Genomic DNA, 16,613 nt, shown 5'->3' on the forward strand with positions numbered 1-16,613 from the left:
AAAAAAAAAAAAAAAAAAAAAGGAGTTCCTACTAGGTCCAACTGAAATATGGGGGCACGGATGGGCCATGCACAGCGACAGAGCAGGCAGTGATGCTGCTGCTTGTGCCCACAGCCTCCCTTGCACCAGGTTATAATGTGAAATGGCATCCTCAGATCACTGGGATTTTGATGTCCACTTCCCATCTCAGTAAATGAAACTGTGCTTGCATCCCTTACCTGGACTGCAGCTGCATTTTCATTTCATTTTACTTTTGTTTTCTAAAACATGAGACGAAGTCCTTCCTTGCTTTAAAAGCACATTTTACATGCTAAAATGGCTTTTCCAGAGATTACAGAATAATGATGACAAGAAATGATAACTTCTCTTCCTTTCAGCTGTGGGGGCAGGCAGAAGGGAAGGAGAAGGCTGTGACCCTGGTGTCATCAGCAGAGACATCAGAAAGATACAGGCAGCCAGTGCCCTTGGTGAGCATGAGGGGAAAGCCCTTGTCTCTTCTGCAAGAGGGGTTGCAACTAGAAAAGTTTGGGAGCATCTGCAGGAAACAAAGATCCCCCACTCTGGGACTCATTAATGATACTAATCCTTCTACACAATAGCATCCACCAGGAGAAGTCCTAAAATACCAATTGTCAGGACTCAGAGCAAATTAAATATGCTCAGTACACTCCTACACAGCCCTCTGAACTGCAGCTACACACCTGTGCTTTACCAGGAATCTAGGATTTCCGATATTAATTACAGTTATGCTTAAATAACAGACATGTGACACTTCTGTCATTATAAAAATATTAAGATCTCACAAACAGAAAATTACGTGTGGCTACATGAAGGCAGATGAGTTACAGAAATTAAAGATTCTCTCTAGACAAATTTATTTTTAATGACCAACCACTAAAAGAGGGAAATAGTAATTTACTTGAATAATTAATGAATATATTTCAATATTATGCTTTTATTACTCATTAATCAAGCATAAAAATTAATCTTTAATTATAGTTTAAGGAGTAATAGGTTTAACCTTTCCTTTTTTTGTTTCGTAAAGTATTTGCAGAGTGGTTTGGGAGACTTTCAAAGATGACCAAACAAAGGGGGAGATATTTGCCACTTCTTCTAAGATATATGGCAAACTCCTGGCCTGTGCCACTGCCTGCTGGGAGGGCTTGCTCGTGCTGCCGCAGAGCCCCCAGCACTGTGGGGCAGCGCAGCCCTAAGAGATCTGAACCCAAGTAAATTAACTGGGATAATTGAAGCGGTGAATGAATTTTATCGACTCTTTAAAATTTAATTCATGTTTTGTGCTTTGTTTATTTATGCTTATTTAGCTCTTACTATAAAAACCCCTTACGTATCTGATGTAAGCTAGACTCTGTCATACCACAACAAACGGCACAGATGTAGAGGTAGAAGTTGGTACTCCCCAATGCAAAGCATGCCAAGAGCCCCAAGATGGGACTGTGCCCAGCCTTCCTGCACCCAATCTCATTCCCCAGGGAGCAAAAAACTTATATGTGTTTCCCAGTGTTGAGGACATAAAAGATTTTCTTTCCTGCTTCCTCCAGGTGACCCATCTGGTTGTTTAATGTTTTCAATTAATTTACTTTTCAGTAGAATAATGTGGCTTCAAACAGCCACAGATTTAAAACCAAAATGTAAAGAGGAATGCCAATCAATCAAATCAATCTTTTTCTTTAGTCAACTGAATTAAGTAACAACCAGATGGCAATTGAAAAAAAAAAAAAGAAAAGAAAAACAAAAGTAATTTGTTCAACATCTTGCGCCTAAATAGTATTTACAGAGGTGCTATTGGGAGGGAGCTGCGAGGGAGCTTCTCAGAGACAACTGGTTTACTCGCTGTATGTTGAGTCTGTTTACCACTAGGGTAATAGAACAACCTAATCAACTTGAATTAGGAAATCACAGAGTTTACATGCATTGAGTTAGCAGCCTTGCATACAGCTACTGGGCAGACAAGCGTTCTTTCACAGCTAACTCACTGCTGAGGGTTTCATGAGTCAAGTGACAAGTCCACACCTGAAGCTGCTGAGACCAGATTGGGACTCCTACTCCCAAATCCCACCTGTCCCCCTACCTGTCACTTCTCTCCCCAAACTGGTCTTTCTGTGAGCTGAGAGAGGTATGAAATGCCATTTGTTGCTATCACCTGTACAACTAGCAGCAACTTGCATCATGCTGAAGAACACGACTGCATGTGACTGACAAAAAGTCCCCAAGGAAGTCTCATTCTGCTGCCACAGACCACAGAAAACACCTCATCCCCACTAACCCACCTCTGTGCTTCAGAGACTTTCTGCTTTGAGCACTGGGACAGATGCTGGAGCGCTGGTGGGGTGAAACAGGAGCAGCGGATCTCATGGTTTTTTCACAAAGTTAATATGGAAATACTGTACACATGGTAAGATTTCAAAGACGGCTACAGACCTGTTGCTGGTCACAATTCAACTTACCACTGAGTGGGTGAGGAATGGTGTATTGCTTTTTTTTGCTTGAAGTGGATGTTGAGGAAAGCTTGCGAACGAGCGCTCCTTGGTTGCTTGCAAGAGCATCGCTCTGCTGGGCTTTCCTCAGCTGGACCATATGTTCAAGTCTCTTCAGCCTTTCTTGTGAACGAGAAATGAACTGAGGCTTATGGATTTCTAGTGCTTCCTAAATGAAACACAGAAACCACTTCATTTAAAAAAAAAAAAAAGGGAAGAAAAAAATGTGATATGCATCTAACTGGGTTCAGTAAGAGATTATCAATGAAAACGATTGCTTGTCTGTATGAAAGTTAGCAAACTGCCTTCCTGTCTGTCTTTACTTCCTTTTACTGTTAGAAAGCTGCCTTGGTGTGAAATTCCCAGATCAGGAAAAGGAGAATATTTCTGAAAAAAAACCCAACTTTAAGAAAACACATCCAAAAGATTTTGAATTACATATTTTTATAAGTTATTCAAATTCAAGTTCTTAATGTTTTGCTTATTTCCTTGTCTCACCCCATCGCTGAAGCAGCTTGTCACTGACAGTTCACAAACTTTCCTGTTTATTTAGATTGTCATGCAGATCTATTCATGCATGATCCCAAAAGAAAACGCTTTCCAGTCAAAGGCTGCTTCAACATTTAGGAATGTCTTAGGACAGAAGACAGGAGCAGAGATTGGTCTGCAACACACGCCAGAGGAGAAGGCAGGAAAGCACGTCTGCTGCTGGGGCTTGGTATCAACCTGGGGTCATGTCCCTACCTACAGCTGCCAGTCGTGGTACTGGATGTCATGCACATTTGGGAAGTTGACAGCTTTGAGGTACAATTTCAAAAGTGTTTTTGGGAAATTTGTAAATCCCCAAACTTTTACCATGTTCCTCGACAGGAATGGCAGGTGGGGCTTAGAATAGGGAGCTTTTACAACCAGACAGCCAAGCAAGTCTTGGCAGCTTATGCAAGCTACCAGAGCTTCACTAGAAAGGAGAAAAATCAAGGAAATGCGAACTTCTGCCCTCAGCCACCTCCCAGGAAGCAAACCCTATCGATGAAAAAAAAAGAAAAAAAAAGGGAAAAAAAAACAGAAAAAAGAAAAAATAATAACAACAACAAAAAATCAATCCCTGTATTAACAACAACAAATTGATATTTTACCCGCAGCGTCTGTGGGGCTGGTGGAGTTTTCTCAGGCTCAGAGACGGTTTCTGGCCGGGTGAGCGTGTCGTTTTTCTCACAAGTAACATCTGGCAAGCGAGCTGTGGATAGTGTTACCCTGCTGGCTTGCTCCCACTTGTCCTCCTCCTTACACTCCTTTATTTTGTCACTTGAACCACAGAATTCATAATCACCTTCGAGAGATTTAAAAGTTCATTAAGAGTGCATGGTTAATTTTTTATTGGGTTCTCCACCTCATTAGACATAGAGGGCAATTTCTGAAATAAGAATGCCAAGGTATTATTAATAGGCCTCATTAAGCAGAATAGATCAAATCTAATCATAGGTGTTACTCACTACCCTGTGACACCCAGAGTATCTTTCATATTAAGCCAGACATCACATCGAAGCGTAATTAAACCGCTTGGATGCTTAGCTCTGCTTGGTGGTATTCGCCTCCCAAAAGCAAGACGCTTCTGTAACACAGATGCATCATGGAAAGCAAAGGATATCATGCTGCGACTTGCAGTTTAAGTCCATTTCAATTTATTGCACGCATTGTAGGAAATAACATATTGTTATGGACCTTAATCACATATCATTTCTCTTTGACCATACTGAGACTTTCATAAACACTACTCTTGTTTTTTTCTTTGCTGATAATAAGGTTTGCTTTCTACCATTTCTGTATATTCATTAGTCAGTGGAAAGAGTCCATGGAAAAAAAATAAACAAAAGGTTAATATGCATTATAGCATATTATTATGAAAGCTGTCAATTCACAAAGTCCTCCATTGAGAAAAAAAGATTATTTTCTACACTTGTAATTATGCTTTAATGCTCTATGACTCATACTCCCTGCACAAATTAGGACCAAAAGAGGCTATGTGCTCAAAAATCAGAGTTGACAAGATTCTCATTTAGAGGACAGAATTAATCCAAAATAACAACGGAACTTCGAAAGAGCTCCATATGAACTATTTTGAAAAGTCACACTGGAGTACTTCTTCCTTGCCAAATAATTTGATTTCTAGAACTAAATATCTGGGAATAAAGCCCATTACTGTTTTATTTAATTTTTTGGTTACAATAAACTTAAAATATTTTCCTCTTTATGACATATTGTACATATTATATTGTACTTAAAAAAATACTAAAATTATCTGTGTTGGGTACATTTGCCTTATAAAAGCCTGAACTGTATTTCCTCCCTAATACTGTTCTTGTTAACATTTTGGAAAAAATCTTGAAACCTGTGAACATGAAATTAAACTCCTTCATAAGCCCGGTTTACAGAGGTGTCGATTAACTTTATCTTTGATAGATCTCAGTGGATGCTTCACTTTTGTAAAACTAAGTCACTTCCAGTTAGTGAAATGGCATGATTTAACTTCAGGCACTGAAAGCAGAACGTAGGCTTCTCTCATCTAAACGGGTGTTGTATTCAGAAGCTTTATAGTCAATAATGAAAAAGTTTTGCCTACCTGCCTACAGAAAAATCTGTGAGAAAAAACACTGTAAGAAAAAAGGCTATATGACCATTATAGCATTTTTAAGGTATTCTTGGAGTTAATTTCTCAAAAACCTATTGATACTAAGGCCAAATTATTCTGCAGTATATCTTAGTTGTCTCCTGCAAAAATACATTATGCATGAATACAGCTGTTTGTGTCATCTCCATTTTAGCTATTTGAACAAGTGTTGGAATTAAGACACCCAAACAGGTGCTGAACTAGAAGAAATTATGTTTTACATGCTGAAACCTTGTTGATAATCAATTGTTAAAACTTTTCTCTTTTTTTTTCTTCATGATAATCTCTCCAAACGAAGTATTTCATGCTATACCTGTGCACCACATAGTTCAGGCTGTCGTGTCAAAAAAAAAAAGACTGCAGAAGTGAAAGAAAGGTATCAAAACAAGGTTGTAAAAATAACACTTCTGGTGTTTCTTGGTTGGACTGGGACTGCTTGACTCTGCAATTTTAATGTTTTTTCAAGATTTTCTTGAATCTACTTACAAAGTAAGCCTATCTTTCTCATTTTAATCTTGCTTTCTATTAACCATAGCAATGTATACAGTCAGATTAGTTGATTGATCTCTCACCATATGACTCATACTCAGCACTTAAAGCTGGGCAAAAATGGTCTGACTTTCCATTATTTCACTTTTTTCTTTGAGGCTGATCTCATCTTATTATTGAAACCATATTCCTAACAACCACAGTAGGATTTGTACCTTACTTTTTAGGAGCTGGTTTTGCCTGTGAACATTTCCTTCCAAGAGGATTCTTGATGAAGCTTTTCTATTGCACATACTATTGGAGGCAGACATTTTTGGTTTCAGGATGCCCTGTGCTTGGATCTCTTTGGATTTGGAGGTGCCTTTGGAGGGATCTCTCTTTTTTGATGAGCCATCAGTAGCAGCAGCGATTGCCTTTCTGGATGCTGTATCTGGAAGAGAGCCAGAGGCTGTTGTGCTGCTCCTGCCCGTGGTGCATTGATTCTTCTTGCTCCCCAACAGCATTTGTGTTCCTGTGAAAAACAGAAAAAACAACCCCAAATTCTATAACATGGGAACATTTTTCTTCTCAGCCCTCTAGTCCTCATAATTTTTATTTCCTGCAAAACTGCTTTCTGTCGTATATTTTAAAAGTTGTAACTGATACAAATTTTGTGATGACTGCCATGCAGCTGTACTGCAACAAAACGTTACCAATAGAAATAATCACAGAGGATACACTTCATAAAAATAAACTGCCTTTCTAAATAATTTAGATACACTCTGATGGGCAGCGTGGAAGGAGTCAAGATACCTCTGACAAAAAGGTATGCTATGTGTCTTTCTCTTGTCTCTTATTCACTTGAGAGGAACATTTTAGATTGGTTAAACCTGATCAAAATTATAGTTATGGATCCAATGGTGGCTGTGATGAAAACTGAGGTCCAAGTGGTTTCGGTATCAGGGTTTTAACCTCTCTGTAGTGGAGTGGCTGCCTCAGAAGCATCACCCGTCTCCAACATTTTTAGTGCCCTGTTCTATCTCTGTGCAAAGCCACAGCAGGAACCAGCAGTAAAAAGGTCTGATTTGTACAAGATATGCTTTCCCCTGAAATTGTTTTGATGAGAAGGATGTTGCACAGCAGCTACAACTGCAGAACCCTGCTATGTCAGAAGCAATAGAGTTAGTCGGGTGAGCTCTGTGCCATACAAACCTTGAAAAACGATTCAAGCTGGTCACCACTGCTGCCAGCCAAACCCTAGAAAATTGAGAGTGTGGGCATATAAGCACACAGATATGTCCATTTTCCAAGGTGCATTTTAGGCAAAGTTTTGGAGGGAGAAGAAATAGAATAGAAAAAAAAAAAATCAGGAAATTAAATCCAAAGAATTAGGGACAACGTGGAAAGGGCATCAGAATCAACAAGGGGGGAAGAAAGAAGGTGCCGATGGGAACTATTTTGTGTCCCTATAAACCACTCAGTAGCAGTCCCTGGTAGGCAGGCACCCACACAGCCATGCACGCAGCATGACTCTGCTCTTCTTTTTTAATAACGTGCATAAATTTTCTATTGGCAGTCCTAGTCACAGGCTGACTTGAGACCTAAAGATTTATGTAGATGGAAATGACCAATAGCTATTAAAAAACTGGTGAAAGAAGGCAACTGAGAGATTTGGGAGGTACGAGGGGAAAAAAAAAACCAACTGGTTTCAGACCTAACCATAAAACCAAACAAACCAGGCAGGGATTGTCTCATTCTCTGTTGTGGACATAACACGTTTAATAAACTACTGGTGCTTCATGACAAACACTTTTTTAAAAGCAGCCACGTAATTCTTTTCTCTGCTGATCCATTCTCAGCAGCTGCCCCTCTCCAAACGCTTCTTTCCAATGTCATGGTTGAGGACAGAGGCAAGATTAGAAGTGTTTTTCTTTCATCCAATCCACAAGGAAGGATGAAATGCCACATCATGTTAGACGCTTCCTTATCTCAGAGTCATTAAGTAAAATTAGATCCTGCAGTGCGGTGCGGGAAGTTTTCAATTCACTTTCCCAGTCCTTAATCCACTCGCAATAGATGAGAAATATTCTTTGCCGCAAAATGATGGTCTCCTACACATTTTAGTGATCTGAATGGCTCGTGTTTCTTTTCAGTCACCCTGTATTTCTGGGGAAATCAAAGACATTAAGGTACAGCATCTAGTGGTTTTCCCTTACCATGCAGATCAGAAAACTTTTAACATGTTTCTTTCTGTAAACTCAACTGCCCATACAGGGAGAAGGAGTCAACTTCTCAGGGGATCCTCTAGTGAGGGATCCCTGAATATCAGCATAGACAGAAAAATTAACTTTTTTCTAATTAAATTCATTGAGATAAATGCTGTCCTAAGCAATTTCACAGCCATACAGAAAATCTGGTCCAAGGAAGGAAGTGCACACAGAGCTCCCAAATTCTAGGCTAGCATCCAAGCTCTCCCTCTTCTCTCTGGTATAACTTATTTTTCTACTTGCTTTTCACACATTGCAAATATTTGCCTTATCTTTTGTCAAAACTTAGCTCTCTTCTCAGATGAAAATAGTTTTGATGCAAATACTCTCAACAAACTGGATAGACTCAATTCTGTGCACACGCTCAGTTGGAGCTCATGCATATACAGTGATCTGTTCCTCCATTCCCTGACCGATCCCGTACCTGCAGTTACACACTGTGTTTCTACAAATGTTTTATGACATATAGAGGGAAGAAACATTGGGACAGATTAATGGGGTCATGGGCATCAAAGAATGTTTGTGGGAAGAGGTAGAAACAGGCAGCACAGTAGAAGATGAAGAAAGCAGCAGGTAGCATTAAGTAACTGCAGAGTGGCAGAGAAGGAAGTCTTTTCACAAAGGCAGCCAAGATACTAGAAGGATAGAGGGGAAAAAAAAAAGAAGGCAGCTAAGCCACAGAATGAACTTGAATGGAAAACAGATTATGTCTCTAAATCATCTTTTGAATTAAAACAGTTTATGGCCAGTAGGAAGCAGAGAGGAGAAGAAAAGAAAGTGGAAAGGAGAAAAGAGTTTCTGTTCATCCAAGGCAGCATCACAGTAGGAGATAATTTGCCTTCATATCAAGAAACAGTCTGTGCAACAAACGTCGGTGTTGTGAAGCCAAACAGCTTCTTCACTGAGACTGTCAGACCACTCAAACCACTGATGTGTCCCCAGGGGAGGCTATTTGCTTGGCTGGGCATTGGTATCTGAAACTGCAGCACGAATCGTCAGGGTGGTGAAAATGGGCTGCAAGGTAGCAAAATAAAACAGCGGAGACCAGGGTGAGCGAAGGAGTTGTCTGTAAGTCACATCTCCCCTCTCTAACATCTTAGGATATGGATCTGAACAAAAGGAAGAGGAGTTGCCTGGAGTATTTACACTCCATTTACTCCTAACTACCAAACTAGCTATTTGTGGGTATTGGCTTCCAAGTGTAAGTACAGTAACCTTCAAGAACTGAGAATTAAGCCCCACGTATTTTCTTACATATAGTGCAAATGGAGACAGGCTTCCCTTCTGCACTGCATCCCTTCCCTGCTAAAAGAAATGCCACCAGTGGCATTCTGTCCATAAGGTCTGGGGATTCCCAAAAAGATGTGGATTGGAGAGAAAGGAAAGAAAGGCATGAACAAAACTAGGAATGGGGTCTAAAATGAACAAAAAGATGATGGCTGCTTCTTAGCATTTTATGACAACAAAAGGATGTCTAAGAAAGAATTAAAAAAAGCAAGATTCCTTAGGAAATTCAGGTATAAAAACACTGCATCCTTCTGCATGAAAAGTGTCTTCCTTAGATGTTGTACTAATATTATAACTAAATCTTAATCCTTATTAGATTCACAGTATGGTGGGGATTTTTTTTTTCTAGTTAATTAAGGCAATAAGAAAAGGTGCGCCTTGTTCTTGTCTAACATCGAAGGCAATCAGAATAATAACGAGACAATTTGGTAAATTCTTTCCTCTAACTCCCTCTTGAATTAACCTTTCAATTCAAAAGGTACACCCAGGCGCAGTCAATCCCCAGGAAAACACAGCAAAGCAAAACAGACATGGTCTCCAAAGATCAACTGCCTCATCCTCAAAGCAGCTGTCAATTACCTTCACTAACAAATGCAGATGCAAATGATATTTAAAAAAAAGAAAAAGCAAAGGTACTTAAAGGTAAGATCACAGAGTTTCACTCTGTACATTCTGGATCCATTTTTAATATACTGTGTGGGGAATTAGGACTGTTACTCTCATTAAGACTATCTGGAATTGTATATCTAAATCCCCACGCACCAAACTTGAAATATATATGCCCCTCTGAGAATAGCTAGAATTGCAACTGGATGACTAGCAATATATGTTTTTTCTATTATCCCAGCTGAAGAAAGACTTTAAAACTAATGAACAGAGACATGCAAGTCACGCACCAATTGAAATATATATGCCCCTCTGAGAATAGCTAGAATTGCAACTGGATGACTAGCAATATATGTTTTTTCTATTATCCAAGCTGAAGAAAGACTTTAAAACTAATGAACAGAGACATGCAAGTGTAATGCTTTGGGAGATACAGGAGAACAAAACTTGAAGAAACAGAAAGCGGAATGACTCTGTTAATAAAATTCAGCAAATATAGATCCTAGTTATAAAAGCTCAGCTGCTTATAGGAGAAAAAGGAACAAAACCATAATTACATTTGGAGAAAAGACATTTTTGCCTGATGCAAGAAAGAAAAAGACAACAGTTCAATGTTTAAATAATGACTTAGTGAAAACCATATGATATTGGAGGAGTTAAAAATATTCTGTAAAACCAAGGCTAGGTTTTCAAAAGCTTTTTTTTTTAAAGAATCCTTGATCTCTGAGTAAAGAGTATATTGTTTTACTGTAAAGTATCTTTTTACACTTTTTTCCCTCTCCCTTCAGGGGGTTTTGCTAACAGGAAGCGACCCTGCATTACAACAGGTTAAACTTGCCTTTCTTTGAAACATGGACAATTCAGGCAAATATACCCTTTTCCATTGTTACTACTTTTTTTTCTTTTCATTTTACAGCGGGATAATGCAGCTTTTCATACTTTCATATAACACTCTTCCTAACATTTCAGTGTGGATTTTTGACAATTCATGACAAAGTGCCTCTTTGAAATTGGCCAAAGCTCATTTTAACAGATGCAGTGCTACAAATCCTCCACGACCACCAAGCAAGCCTGACAAGAGGCGGCTGGGGAAGGAGACACACAGCGTTGATTCACTGTGTGTCATTAATGAGATCAGACATCACCACTGTAGGTAGGCTTTACATTACAGACCACCTGCTGTTTTTTTTTTTTAATTTAATAAAAGCCCCATGCCCTGGCATGCTGAGCTCTCCCAGACCTCCGTGATGGGAGCTGACGCTGCCAATACCCCAAGCAGAGAGGAGCAGCAATTAACGTTCCTTAAATGTAAGAAACTTCTACCTTCTTCAAGACTTAGATTTAGACCCAGGCATATGTAGGCGTAGGTTGTACAGAGCCCACACGTGCCTCAAGCAGGCAAGTGGTGATCTGTAATCCAAACCAATACTCCAGCCTCCTGATGACAAAGACTGATGACTCAATTCCTATCATGAATCAAGTATTACCCCTGCTAAGCCATACAATCTTAGATATAAGTAAACAGACCACATCATCTCAACAGCCTGCTAACACAGAAAAATGGAAACATTGAGAGCAATGACAATATTATTAGTTATTTCAGTGTGTGTCAAGGGATGGAAGATAGGACGGATAATTTATTCTTCAGATCACTGCCGAGGAAAAGACATCAGTTTTAATCAGTCAACAAGCTGCAGTCAGCAAGGAGTGCAACAAAATTCAGACATTTTTACTAAAATTTCTGCTGACCAGCAGTGAGACCTATGTCCCTAACTGCCTTTTGATGTTTGTCAAATTACTTGTTTGCAAGAGGCAGTGTCAGATGCTGTTCAGCATTAGCATCCATGGAAACTATCCGAATTGCAAAAAATCCTGACAGTAATGTAGCTCTGCCCATGCTCCCTAATCAAAATGTAATGCTTAATGAGGTCTTGGATTTACCTTTCAGTAAAAACCTGGGGCTGGATCCTGAGAAAGAGGGCTGGGCCACGTCCTCAGCTCCATTCCCAGAATTGTCAAGACCCGAAGTCAAGGCAACTTTGCAAGCTTAGATGGAGATAATCAGCCAGACTGTTACTCCTGATGAACATGTCACTGTACCTTTACTAATCCTTCTTCAAACAGCCCTGCCTCGTGAGGATAAGGCTTAATTATCTCAGTTATATCAATAACACCTCAAGCTAAAAGTCTAGATTAAAAAATTACCTCTAACAAAATAGGTTGGTTTTTTTTCTAGCTAGCTCTTATGTTTGTTTGGTTTTTTTTAAATGACGTTGACAGCTGTGGATACATTTCTCAGAAGGAAGATGCTTTCTTTTTGCAAAAGCTAATATTTGACTGTAGAAAGTTGTAATCATTTAAAAGAGAAAGCTTATCAAGTGTACCTAAAAGCTATTAGGCTTCAAACCTATAATCAGTCCAAAGTAGGAAGAGCCTCTTGATGTCAAGAAAGAGCTTGTTTACAGAAGGCTTTTGGCAAAATTAGAGTGTAGTCCAACACTTGGCTTCAGAGCAAACAATCCCATAATGCAGCTAATCAACGGCACCTAACAATAACTCTCTCTGTGGTGACTGCCAATTTATTTTCTCAAAACACTTTGCAAATAATTAATCAATCGTCTCTCTTGGTGTTAAATAAGGGAACACCACTTATTTCAGGGAGCTAATGGGTAGCAACGTGCTGCTCAAGACAGGATGTGATGCACCAACTCTGACAGCGCACGGAGAGGCTTGGTGAAACAAGGGTGTAATTTGCAATAACTGCACCAGCAAAAAGGAAATGTTCCTGCCTGGCACCTGCAGGAGATCATCTTACACTCTGAATCATGAGAGTGTATTATTGCTGCAGAATATTTTGGTGGTCAGGAAATAATCTACCCACATGATTTGCTTCGACTGCTTGCACCAGTGAGTTCCCGATACCCAGCTGGTCGAGAATAGCGTTTGTATATTTTGCTAACATTTTTCCCCTTTACTTCCTATGTGCTGGGACAGGATAAAAGGAAAAATATTCCCTTTTCATTAAACCTTTCATAATTTGGAGGTCGGTCAAGCACCTGGTAATTATTTTCTCATTGAAGATAATCAGTCTTAGATTTTAGACTCATGCCTCTTATCATCATTGTTTTTCTTGTCATGCCTTTTTGGCCATGCTATACCAAAGCCGTGTCTTTAACGAACCCAACACTCCCAGGCAACTGGTCCTTAGACTGAGAGGATCTCTGTTCATATTGTTAAGAACCATGGAAATGGTTGAAAATACTTTGAAATTTGCTGCTGTACTTTTGAGACATTCTCTCTAACATCCATGTAACAAAACCTCAGCGTTAGACATCCATGTTTGCATTTCAAAGATGTTATGCTGGAAGCTGTCAGGCGCTATTGTAGTGACTCAAGGAGTAATCTGATGCAGTGTGACTTTAAAATAAATATTCAGGATGATTCAGAACACTTAAGTGGTGATTTGCAGGGTAAGAAATGTATCGACCACTTGGTATTCTCATCATGTCAAAGACACCTAGTTGTTCAGCTCTTCCTGATAATTTACCGCAGCCAGACTGAGCCAAGTACTCATTTCACAGGCTGCAGAAGAGTTGCTCCCAGTTTAAACCAAGTGTGAATAAGGGGAAAAGGAGGCCCTTTACTCCAGTGGTATAATGCAGTCACTGAATCCACATAGCCCATCTCTTTCTCTTAATCATTATTTTAACGATTCTAGTATTCAGTCCTCTACTGCTTGCCCTGAATGCTGAGTGACTTGCCCCCTCCAGAGTCTTTCACTTCACATTGTCTCATGTTTTTACCAACTCTGACAGCTCAAGATAGAAATGTCCACCCTGAACAAGATGGGAAACAGTGGAAAAATCAAACCCTTAACTTTCACATGCCAAAACAAGGAAAGCTAAACTTTAATTTGGATCTTCAGCAGACAATATGATCATCTTTGGGAAAATAATTCTAATTTATCAGTTTCACTCATAGAAATGCTGTCCATAACATCATTAACAGGGCAGACATCCTTCTGTCTTCTAGGGAAACAATGGCCTTTCTATCCAACAGGTTCATTGCTATGCCACATATTATAAAACTGAGCCTTTGATCTGCGAAAGGCATGCTTTCTGAAGGTGGGGAGCTCCTTCAACTCCAGCCAAATCATTTTGTGGTTGTGCCCTCAAACAAGTGAAAACAAACAAACAAAAACCTCCACACACACACCCCCCCAAACAAAAACCCAACAAACCAAAAAACCCAACCATCCTCCCAACTATCTATGGCTGCTTTTTGCCTGAAACTGCAGAAAAATTGTTAAAAAACAATTAGCTCCATAGGAAAATATGAGTGCTTCAATCACAGTCACGGTCACTGTGACATCACAGTGCCACTGAATCACCAGTGCCGTCACTGAAACTAGCCTAGGAGTGGCTTTGGCTTACACATCCTTGAGCATCATCTCTCCCTCTTGCTTACATCTGTCACCTGTGACCCCCAATGGTAGCTATGCATCCATATGACAGGGCAGAAGGCCACATTGCTCTTCTGAGTCCCATAGTTTTTCTAAATAAGTGGAGTAAGAAAGAATACCCCTCCACACTGATCCCTTGCTTCTCCTCTTACACCTGATGAACATCATCACCCCTTCCTTCATCACACCAGATGATGGGGAAACTGGCAGCAGGCATCTGAAACAAGAAGCAAAGCTCAAGAGCATGGTACTCCGTAAAAATAAAAGGGCCCTCCAGAGAAGAGGAGGCATCCTCTTCCTTTTAAAAAAAGCTCCGAGATAAGGAGAGGCAACTCCTATTGCCCATCACACAGGTTGGGGTCTGTCTAGAAGGCTGGCAGCATCTTCCAGAGTCACTTGTAACTGAGGACTGCCAATTCCTCACTGAGTTTTCGACATCTGTAAGGACTATGTCCTCAATTTCTCAGCATTTCATAGAGTACATGAAGGTCACATTGCAGTGTGACACAGACCCAATGACACAAAACGTCTAGACTAAGGAAAATTGACAACCTCCTCCATTTTAAATTTATACCAGATGAAGTGAAACATCAAAGGAGCTCCTTTTAATGGGCTTTTGGGCATGTGGTCCTTTGTTCTTAACAAGTCGGCACCAGCTGCTATGTCCATAATGCCAAATCAGTAACGTCCCTGGCCAGATTCTCAGCTGATGTAAATCAGTGTCATTCCTCTGAAGGCAGATATTTCTATTGGTCAACATCAGCTGAAGATTTGGCTCCTCATGCTTAGCAGGTGCAAGCTAAAGTAAAATCTTCTGTGCCATATTTCACATTTCTCCTGTCTTCACCATCACTACTGCTGTACACATTCTCAGGCTGGAGAGTTAATTAGCATCAGCTGTAGCTACTCAAGTTTCTATACAATAAATTCCATATTGTAAGGAACAGCTTTCGTCTAATTATAACTTGTTCATGTAAATATATATATATTTACACACACACACACACACTAATCTTGTACTCTGGGTTATTGTGTGGTGACTTTCCCATAAGCAGAAGATGAGGTGAGAACACCAGATATGCCACATTGATTCATCACAACATATCAAATACTATTTAGTAATTGAAAGTAAATGCTATTAATAGTCTTCAGTCTTAAGATTGCCTACATTAGCCCATCCTGATTACCATGAGCATATATTTGTTTAAAGGTGACCTACAAATATTTTCTTGATATACAAATGTCTCAAATACCAGGGGGTTTTCAATGTGTATTTAAAATGAAAACATTCTTTTGTTTTGCAGGTAGCAGCATATCGAAATCCCACAGCACCAGCTGTTCTGATTTTACTCCAATACAAGTGTGTGTGTGTATATATATATATAGTGTGTGTGTATATATATATATATAAAGAGAGAGAGACACGCACAAAAAAATTAAAATAGCTCTTGTAACAAATTAAAGTCTAGTTATTTACCCCTTAGTAAACATGCTGCTGGCTTTAGTACTTGTTAATAAAACTCTTGCTTAAGATGGAAACAGAAGCCTATAATCATCTGGGGCCATTCAACACCCCAAAAGCCCAGATCCCATCTCAGTTTTCCCCATCCACTGTCTTGGGTTGCTTTAATTAAGTAAATTATGCTTTCAAGTCACCTGCTGTTCTCTTTGGGAAAAAGTATAAGCAACTACAATACCAGCTCTCTGATCTGTCTTGTTCACTGATTTAAATGTGTTCTTCCCCTTCTTGAGTGCTTCATTCCTGAATTCTGCAGGAGAAGGGACGCCGGCAGCGCAGCTCCCCCTGGACACCCCCGGTGCCCGGGCTGGCTCCCAGCTCCCGCACTTACTGCCACCCGTGTTCACGCCCACAGTACAACCATCACCATCGTGTCATATTCACCTTCCATTGCTGATTCACGCATACCTCATAATCCTGATTTCCCTACTTGTGGGTAGTTTACATATGACTATGATTCATGAGATGCCCTTTGGTCATCTCCCCACACCCTCCTTGCACATCCTCCACATCTTCTGTATCTGAACGTAGGGCTGCGGGAGCCAGCACAGCACCTACCATCCAAACCGGATTTACATTTCTCTCCACCTCAGCTGTTCTTCCTCAATAACTCTGCACAGCAGTTTTGGGCATGACAACAAAAGAAAAACAAAAGTGTAGACGTTACAAAACTTGAGGTGTTAGCAGAAATTATTTCAGTTTGTAATGTAGCTGACATTTGTGAAGGTGCTCAGGCATCAAGACATTTACGATTATCTAAGCTTAAACATAAATTTGGATGTTGGCATTTATAATCTTTCATAGTAAAGTGATGATATTGTTTAATCAAGAGGTCAAA

At 39.9% G+C, this 16,613-nt stretch overlaps 1 protein-coding gene across 1 annotated transcript in view; it reads right to left on the minus strand.

Moving 5' to 3' along the window:
- Nucleotides 1-16,613, minus strand: part of CUNH10orf90 (chromosome unknown C10orf90 homolog) — a 63,491-nt gene that overhangs the window by 3,102 nt on the left and 43,776 nt on the right. Inside the window, exons 4-7 of the mRNA XM_019471652.1 lie at nucleotides 5,876-6,166; nucleotides 3,635-3,828; nucleotides 2,457-2,667; nucleotides 113-119 (exon numbers count right to left, since the gene is read on the minus strand). Of these exons, the coding sequence (XP_019327197.1) occupies nucleotides 113-119; nucleotides 2,457-2,667; nucleotides 3,635-3,828; nucleotides 5,876-6,166 (703 nt within the window). The remainder of the gene's footprint in view (nucleotides 1-112; nucleotides 120-2,456; nucleotides 2,668-3,634; nucleotides 3,829-5,875; nucleotides 6,167-16,613) is intronic.

The sequence above is a fragment of the Aptenodytes forsteri genome, unplaced genomic scaffold, assembly GCF_000699145.1.
Source record: "Aptenodytes forsteri isolate BGI_AS27 unplaced genomic scaffold, ASM69914v1 Scaffold15, whole genome shotgun sequence".
NCBI classification, from domain to species: domain Eukaryota; kingdom Metazoa; phylum Chordata; class Aves; order Sphenisciformes; family Spheniscidae; genus Aptenodytes; species Aptenodytes forsteri.